This window comes from Natator depressus, chromosome 12, assembly GCF_965152275.1.
Source record: "Natator depressus isolate rNatDep1 chromosome 12, rNatDep2.hap1, whole genome shotgun sequence".
Lineage (NCBI taxonomy): Eukaryota > Metazoa > Chordata > Testudines > Cheloniidae > Natator > Natator depressus.
This window is the reverse complement of record NC_134245.1, coordinates 43467923-43477032: the sequence shown is the minus strand read 5'-3', so window position 1 is coordinate 43477032 and position 9110 is coordinate 43467923. Positions and strand designations below refer to the sequence as shown.

Genomic DNA, 9110 nt, shown 5'->3' with positions numbered 1-9110 from the left:
TACGGGGGCGCGCATCCCGGGTGGCGGGAAGGCTCCAAGTGCGAGCCAAGGCGCGTGTCGGCGGCGCCCGCCCGCCCGCCCATGGCCTTGGAGCGCGCGGGCCCCGCTCGCTCGCGGACGCTGTTCCTGCAGGACGATGGCAGCCCCATGCGCTTCTACGTGCGGCCCGGGCCCGCCAAGCTGCAGCTCGCGCCGCTGATCCTGGCGGGCGGCGGGCGCCTTTGCCGCGTGCAGGAGCCGGGCGCGGTGCTGCTGGCCCAGCCCGACGAGCGGGGGGCCACGGGCAACTTCGTCTCCAGCGAGTACGTGCGGCGCTGCGTGGAGAGCAACGAGCGGCTGCCGCTGGAGCGCTGGCGGCTGGCGGCGGCCCCGGCCCCGGTCCCGGTCCCGGTCCCGGCCGGGGCCCGGGCCGGCCGCTCTGCCTTCACGGGCTCAGAGGACGAGGCCATCCTGCTGCACGTGCGGGGCCGGGCGCAGGGCAGCGTCACCGGCACCGCGCTCTGGAAGGAGATGGAGCGGGCCCGCCTGACGCCGCACTCCTGGCAAGCCATGCGGGACCGCTACCTGCGGCGCCTGCGGGGCCAGGAGCACAAGTACCTGCTGGGCGGGCCCGGCCCCGCGCCGCCCCGCGGCCTCCCCCGGAGCGCCTGGCAGCCGGCGGACAGCGGTGCGGATAAGCGGGGGCGGCGGGGGCGGGCCTTGGGAGGCAGAGACTTGCTGGGCTTTGTTCCCGGCTCTGCCGCTGCCCTGTGTAATCTCTCCACCTGTGTGTGCCGTGGGGATAAGTGCCACCCCCCGGCCCTGCCTGCAAGCACTTGGGTCAGCCCGTGTAGACCAGCATTGCTTCAGCCATTGGGTTAGGTGAGCATAGCCGGTACTCGGCTGTTAAATACACCTCCGTGACTGTCCTCATGAAATCCTAGAAACTTGAGCTGCAAAAGCTGCAGTAGATCTAGTGTTTCCTCCACTATGCTCTTCCTTACAGTGCTTTGGGGAGTCTGGCTGGAAATGCCCCAAGCCTGGAGTTACCCCCACATTCCTTAGAGAAATTGTTCCACAGTGTAATAGGCACACCTGGGAGCTTTTCATTATAATTTAGGCTGAACAGAACTAAATCGTAATGTAATGGCATGACATCTGCAGGAATCCTTTGTTCAATTCTGGTAGATTGTCTTGAAAAAGAGAGCACAAAGATCAGATGGGCAGTGAAATTAGTGTGGAAAGGCTTTCATGTGAGGAGAGTGAAAACACTGTGACTGTTTAGAGAGGAGTTGAGTAGGAGGGTACAATAGATATTATACAAAATAAGTGGTGTAGTAAAAATAAACTGGGTAATGCTAATTTTCCTATCATAATACAAGGAAATGAAAGATGGCAAATTTAAAATTGATCAAAGGAAATATTTATCTTGACAGTTAAGCTGTTAATTCATTGCCACAAGCTATTGAGGTTTGGTCTACACAAAGAACTTAGGTCAGTGAAACAGTGTGTCTCAAGGGTATGGATGTAGTTATACTAACCTAACCCCCAGCATAGACAACACTATGTTGACAGGAGGTTTTCTCCTGTCAATGTAACTACCACCTCTCAGGAAGTTAGAGTACCTACACTGACATACTTATTGCCTTCCTCTGCAGCATAGGGCACGGGTCACTTGCAGGTTTAAACTAGTGTAAATGGTGCATTCTTTGTAAATTAAAGTCTTTAACCCATGATTTGAGGACTTCAGTAACTCAGCCAGAGGTTAGGGGTCTATTCCAGGAATGGGTGGCTTAGGTTCTGTGGCCTACAATGTTCAGGAGGTCAGACTAGATGATCATGTTTGTCCCTTCTGAACTTATAGTTTATAAGTCTGTTCTGTAGAACATCTAAGGAGCATTGAGTTCTTGACTTTGTAACCTTAAAAGTTTGGAAATGCCAGATTTCAAGTCATACAGGTGGCTTTCCTTTGGCTCCCTTGTGCAGATGCAGGTTGTCTTAATGATGTGATAGCTTCAGTGCACCGGATGGATGGTGCTCTGGGAATGAATCGGGGTTGGTTGATATGTGATGTTTTTGACAAGTGTAACATTTACTGGCTTAATTCTATGGATCACTCCTAGAATCTTTATTAAAGCTGAACATAGATGGTTGTTGCAGACCCATTACTTCCTCACTCTATACCTCATCTGGACAGAAACCACTAACTCTGCCAGAACATGAGTTTCTTCTTACCTTTTCAGAGTGATTAGAAGACTACCAAACTGATTAATCATAGCAGGCAGTAGGATGTGAAATGTAATCTGAAGTCATGATTAGCATTGCAGTTGCACAACAAATGCGAATGTTCTCTCTCTCTCTCTCTAACAGAGTCTTGGAGGAAGGAAGTAGCCGATACACCCCAAGGAGTGGTTCAAGACCAATTAACAAAAGGGGGTAGCCTTTTCCAGCTGGCTAACAAAGAATTTGAAGGCAGTGAGGTATACATTCATAGTTGGACAGCTGTATCTGCATAATGTGATCACACAGATGTGTTGAACGTTTTATGATGTATAGATTAAAATCCCAAACTAGTGAAACTTCAAATGTACTTAAGCCTTCATAAGTAACTTTAATCGTAAATATGACTTTGTTCCTGTGTGAACACCACCAGGATGCTGATTCTTTCTATGACTTTGTAGTAACATTAATTAGGGTGTGCTAGTTCAGGGATAAAGGAGTTTTCAGCAGCTGGCTATATTGGGGGGGCCCCTGCTTACAGCAAGGCTTGCCCTGCCTGCTAATAAAAACCTTTACCATTCCCAAGACTGCTTCCCACTTCTGATACTTTTCAGCTTGACCATTGAATCAGGAATTGACAGTGGTAGTAAATCAGCTGGGTGCAATATCTGTATGGCATGAAAAACAGCGGGACCAGTGGCTGGGGGAAAACAATACAGAGGTTAGTCAGAACAGGTTGGTATATCAAGGTAGCAGAGAGGGAGTTGAGTCTTGTTTGTGCCAAAGAGAGGATAGTATTGGCTAAATATATATATACACACATGTACGCACACACACCCCATCCTTTCCAATAAAGTTATAAGTACATGGGTTACACCAGACATCTCCCTGGAGAATGACCATCAGACATTCATGGTTATAAATTTACAAACTGCTTCCTAGAATTACCCAGAACTGACTGAAATAAAAAAAATATGGCTAAAATGCCTTTGTGTAAGACTCAGCATCTGGAGCATGCCATCCTGTGAAGCATTTTTCTCTAATTCACAGGTGCAGATTTATTCTCTCTAGCTCAGCAATTACAGCTTAATGGGGGAACAGCATGCTTTTTTTTATACCAATGGCTTACATTTTAATAATGAAGAAGCAAAAATAGCTTCAGCAGCAATAAATGTTTCCCAAGTTCTATTCCAATTTAAGGTTAATTACAAAACTACGACTAGTCAGTTGATTCCCAGATAGTCAGTCATCTGAGTTAACACCTAGAAAACGTCTTAGTGTCAACATTTTAAACTTTTACACAGCTAGCTAAAGCATGGAAGAAGGAAGGATATTATTAACTACACAACTTACTGTGAATGGTGTGTCGTGGCATATCAAGTAAAAAGAGCGTGACTAATTTTTTCCAATTTGACCCTGTGTCCAGAAACTTGTAGGATGTTAGAGACCAAACATGGTTGATAAAGAATGGTCATCTGCACATCACCGTCACCTTGAGTTAAGTTGTAAGTGTTAAGGCTCCATTGGCAAGCAGGGAGTGATTCACTAAGGGTATGTCTCCCCTATCAACGTTAAAGTGCTGCTGCGGCAACGCTTTAACGTGGCTGTGTAGTTGCAGCACCAGCGCTGGGAGAGAGCTCTCTCAGTACTGTTAAACAACAAAAAAAATCGCCACCAGCGCTGGGAGCGCAGCGTCCAGCACTGGGGCACTGTCTACACCACCACTTTACAGCACTGAAACTTGCATTGCGGGGGGGGGGGGGGGTCATACCCCTCAGTGAGAAAGTTTCAGTGCTGTAAAGTGGCCATGTAGACAAGGCATTAGTATCACAAGCCGAGTGTGAGCCTTGAGCAGATTTACACAATTCAGAATGTCAAAATTAAATTTTTTTGTCTCTGGTTAAATTTTAGTTTATTTAAATCCTATCCCTTGTCTCCTGCCTTTCCACATTCCACTGTATTCTTGGTGCTGTTCATTGCTGTATTTGGATTATTGGATTTTATTGTGCACAGGTATCATGTTCAATACATCAGTATACTTTAGAAGGATTCATATGGGAGGAGGGGAGGACAGCACTGCTCTGGACTCCTAATTTAGCAGTCTGTGTGACTGAGTTATAGTGGAATGTCACTCACTCTAACTTCTATTCCTAGTCAGAAAATGAGACCTCTGACCTTCAGGAAGAAAATCCTGCAAAAGATGAAGAGCCGAAGTCCCCTGAAAAAATAGCCTCCAGTCAGAAAATGGAACTGAAGGAATGGGTAACTGCTGAGGACTCTGCTATAACTGAAACTCAGCCTCAAGAGGAGGAAAATCCCATAAGGACTTGCCCTTCCCCCACAGAGGTGGCAGATGCAGTGAAGACAGTACAGCACTTCATGGAGGAATTCAGCATGGACCTCTCAACTGTTATACAAGCCTTTCTGAAAAACAGTGGTGAAGTGGAGGCCACTTCCTACTTCTTACGTAACAGCCAGCGCTTGGATGGATATCCTATATGGAGCAGACAGGATGATTTAGATTTGCAAAAAGCAGATGAAAATGTCAGAAGCAAATTAATAGCAAAATTTGGAGCCCAGAATGTGGTAAAGCGGGTTGCGTTCAGGAAGCGTTAGATGGTAACTTGAGAAGGATGGTTCATGGACTGGGACCCTCCCAGGAAAGCAGGAGATGAGACTTGCATCTCTGACCTTCATGGAAAAAGGAATGAGGATTTGTAGATGTTCTGAAGTCTCTAGGATAGCCACCTGCAATCTCATTTCATACAGGAAAAATCTGGCATTGAAAATTAAGATCTCTGTGCCAAACACTTTGTCCTTTCCATCATTTTCTGTTAACTTTTCCCATAAGTTTCCATGTTTATGCAAGGCCTTGTTTTATATTTGATTTTTTTTGTACATGCTGAGTATCCTGCTGATAAATCTAAAACTAAAATATTGGGTGAAGATGAGAGCTCCTTAATCTCTTCAGAGCCGAGTGGCTGAGCAGTGGAAATCTGCTTTTGTCCTATACACAGTGGTGGGGGGAGGAGTCTGCACATTCATCCATTGAGATGGGATGATACATGAATATGCATTTCAACATACTTTAATCTGTATTAAGGTGGGAAGGTGTGCCTCATTATACAAACAAAAATACCACTGTCTTGCACCTGTAAGGCTTCCCTATTGTCAGAGGCAGACAACTTCTCTTCCTTCTAGGTCAAAGTAAACAGGCTTATATGATAAGACTTGCCTTGGAGTTACAGAGCAAGCATCTTGATTCGCCTTTATGCTCCAGATTTCTGTACCCTTGAGCTGTCTTATAACCCTGTACATCCTGTAAGACTCACTAGCACTGCTGCATGTAGAGCTGCTAAGCCACCAGTCCTTAACAGATGGCATGATTGTCTAGTCTGAGGAGGGGTTTTAGACTCATTGTTTCCAAGCCTTCGGTGGTGGGGGAGAAAGATTCCACTGCAGAGTGCAGGTATTGAATATATTTATAGCCACATAAAACTACACTTTCTAGTAGGGAGTTTAATCTAATATGTGTTACAAATGCTAGCTAAGGGTTGAAATTTTTTCTGATCACTGCTACCTGACCAAAGCTTGGAAGGGCTTCTTGTAGGGGGTCCTGCTAAAGTCTTTCTAGTCTCTCTGCCTGTTTTCTGGTTTTGTTTTAAGTTGAATTGGTAGTTAGCAAATGTGGAATATATTTTTAAATTCAGCTGTAACTTGGTGAGGAGAGAATATCACTCCTATTCAACACTGTTACATGAGCAGACCTTGCTAGAGAAATGTTATACATGCACCCACTAAAATGCCAGTAGCGTGTTTTTACCTCTACAAAGTGCTCTAAGACCTATTGCTTACAAAATGACAAGAGTACAGTGATGTGGATGCTAAATTCAAGCCTTTCAACCTGCTTCTTCAAGATGTTTATGGAAGAGGCAAGTGTTTAGCTAGAGGCCCCAAGCTTTTGAGGTAAAATAATGTAAGTTTAAACACTTTTTACATGAATAGCAGGAGTAGTTACCAGGTAGGTTTAATTTTCAAGGACTACGGAGTATCAAAACTACATTAAGTTCAATCATTCAGTGCAGCCAAGAACTTCCTTCACTTCACCTATAACATTGTCAGATGCATTATGAGATTTCATGTTATATGAAGTAAAGTATCTTATAAGTTATCACAAGTTATGTTAGGTGAGGCCCCACAGTCAGACTGTCCAGTCACTGGCACCAGTGCTAACTCTTTAAGACTCTCCCCATACCTATACCCTCTCCCAGAATGCCACCCAAAGGTGTGAGCTTTCTGTTTTACAGTTTACCTCTTCAAGGCACAATAGCTGTACGCAAGCAGAAAAACTTGATACAGGATTCTAACACCCCATAGCTCTCTAAGAGCAAGATAATAGCAAGAGAAATGCACAGCTCTATAATAAACCCTACTTGCATTTTCCTAACTCAGTTTCCTCACCACTCTGGAGCTGGGGTCCAGATCTGCTGCATCTCATGGCTTGACTTCTGAACCATGGAGTTTCTCCCCTTCTAGGTTAGCTTGTTTTTCCCCTGATCTTGGCTGACGCTGCAGCTAACCCCTTTTCCCCATGAAAGCATGCGTCTCTCTTTGTCTCCTGCCTAAAGCTTCCTGTGTGGCTTATAGATTCTAAGCCCTGGTCTACACTAGGACTTTAGGTCGAATTTAGCAGCATTAAATCAATGTAAACCTGCACCCGTCCACACGATGAAGCCCTTTATTTCGACTTAAAGGGCTCTTAAAATCGATTTCCTTACTCCACCCCTGACAAGCGGATTAGCGCTTAAATCGGCCTTGCCGGGTCGAATTTGGGGTACTGTGGACACAATTCGACGGTATTGGCCTCCGGGAGCTATCCCAGAGTGCTCCATTTTGACCGCTCTGGACAGCACTCTCAACTCAGATGCACTGGCCAGGTAGACAGGAAAAGAACCGCGAACTTTTGAATCTCATTTCCTGTTTGGCCAGCGTGGCAAGCTGCAGGTGACCATGCAGAGCTCATCAGCAGAGGTGACCATGATGGAGTCTCAGAATCGCAAAAGAGCTCCAGCATGGACCGAAATGGAGGTACGGGATCTGATCGCTGTATGGGGAGAGGAATCCGTGCTATCAGAACTCCGTTCCAGTTTTTGAAATGCCAAAACCTTTGTCAAGATCTCCCAGGGCATGAAGGACAGAGGCCATAACAGGGACCCGAAGCAGTGCCGCGTGAAACTGAAGGAGCTGAGGCAAGCCTACCAGAAAACCAGAGAGGCGAACGGCCGCTCCGGGTCAGAGCCCCAAACATGCCGCTTCTATGATGAGCTGCATGCCATTTTAGGGGGTTCAGCCACCACTACCCCAGCCGTGTTGTTTGACTCCTTCAATGGAGATGGAGGCAATACGGAAGCAGGTTTTGGGGACGAAGAAGATGATGAGGAGGAGGAGGTTGTAGATAGCTCACAGCAAGCAAGCGGAGAAACCGGTTTTCCTGACAGCCAGGAACTGTTTCTCACCCTGGACCTGGAGCCAGTACCCCCTGAACCCACCCAAGGCTGCCTCCTGGACCCAGCAGGCGGAGAAGGGACCTCTGGTGAGTGTACCTTTTAAAATACTATACATGGTTTAAAAGCAAGCATGTGAAAGGATTACTTTGCCCTGGCATTCGCGGCTCTCCTGGATATACTCCCAAAGCCTTTGCAAAAGGTTTCTGGGGAGGGCAGACTTATTGCGTCCTTCATGGTAGGACACTATACCACTCCAGGCCAGTAACACGTACTCGGGAATCATTGTACAACAAAGCATTGCAGTGTATGTTTGCTGGCGTTCAAGCAACATCCTTTCGTGTGTTATCCTCAGGAGAGTGAGATATAATCCATGGTCACCTGGTTGAAATAGGGTGCTTTTCTTCAGGGGACACTCAGAGGAGCCCATTCCTGCTGGGCTGTTTGCCTGCGGCTGAACAGAAATGTTCCCCGCTGTTAGCCACAGGGAGGGGGGAGGGTTGAGGGGGTAGCCGCGCGGTGGGGGGAGGCAAAATGCGACCTTGTAACGACAGCACATGTGCTATGTATGTAATGTTAACAGCAAGGTTTACCCTGAAAGAGTGTAGCCAGTGTTTTATAAAATGTGTCTTTTTAAATACCGCTGTCCCTTTTCTTTTCTCCACCAGCTGCATGTGTTTCAATGATCACAGGATCTTCTCCTTCCCAGAGGCTAGTGAAGATTAGAAAGAAAAAAAAACGCACTCGAGATGAAATGTTCTCTGAGCTCATGCTGTCCTCCCACACTGACAGAGCACAGACGAATGCGTGGAGGCAAATAATGTCAGACTGCAGGAAAGCACAAAATGACCAGGAGGAGAGGTGGCGGGCTGAAGAGAGTAAGTGGCGGGCTGAAGAGAGGGCTGAAGCTCGAATGTGGCGACAGCGTGATGAGAGGAGGCAGGATTCAATGCTGAGGCTGCTGGAGGACCAAACCAGTATGCTCCAGTGTATGGTTGAGCTGCAGCAAAGGCAGCTGGAGCACAGACTGCCACTACAGCCCCTGTGTAACCAACCGCCCTCCTCCCCAAGTTCCATAGCCTCCTCACCCAGACGCCCAAGAACGCGGTGGGGTGGCCACCGGCCAACCAGCCACTCCACCACAGAGGATTGCCCCAAAAAAAGAAGGCTGTCATTCAATAAATTTTAAAGTTGTAAACTTTTAAAGTGCTGTGTGGCATTTTCCTTCCCTCCTCCACCACCCCTCCTGGGCTACCTTGGTAGTCATCCCCCTATTTGTGTGATGAATGAATAAAGAATGCATGAATGTGAAGCAACAATGACTCTATTGCCTCTGCAAGAGGTGATCAAAGGGAGGAGGGGAGGGTGGTTAGCTTACAAGGAAGTAGAGTGAACCAAGGGGCGGAG

At 47.0% G+C, this 9110-nt stretch overlaps 1 protein-coding gene across 1 annotated transcript; it reads left to right on the top strand.

Annotated features, from left to right (window-relative positions):
• Window positions 1–81: 81 nt before the first annotated feature.
• Window positions 82–8866, top strand: TERF2IP (TERF2 interacting protein). Its single transcript, XM_074969030.1, has 4 exons — window positions 82–667; window positions 2350–2459; window positions 4354–7792; window positions 8372–8866. The coding sequence occupies exons 1-3, from the start codon at window positions 82–84 to the stop codon at window positions 4813–4815; spliced, it is 1158 nt and encodes a 385-aa protein (XP_074825131.1). The 3' UTR covers window positions 4816–7792; window positions 8372–8866.
• Window positions 8867–9110: the final 244 nt, after the last annotated feature.

Coding starts and splice junctions, on each gene's coding strand:
- TERF2IP (XM_074969030.1), top strand. CDS start 82: ATGGCCTTGGAGCGCGCGGGCCCCGCTCGCTCGCGGACGCTGTTCCTG. Junction 668..2,349: donor CTGGCAGCCGGCGGACAGCG/GTGCGGATAAGC, acceptor TCTCTCTAACAG/AGTCTTGGAGGAAGGAAGTA. Junction 2,460..4,353: donor AAGAATTTGAAGGCAGTGAG/GTATACATTCAT, acceptor TTCTATTCCTAG/TCAGAAAATGAGACCTCTGA.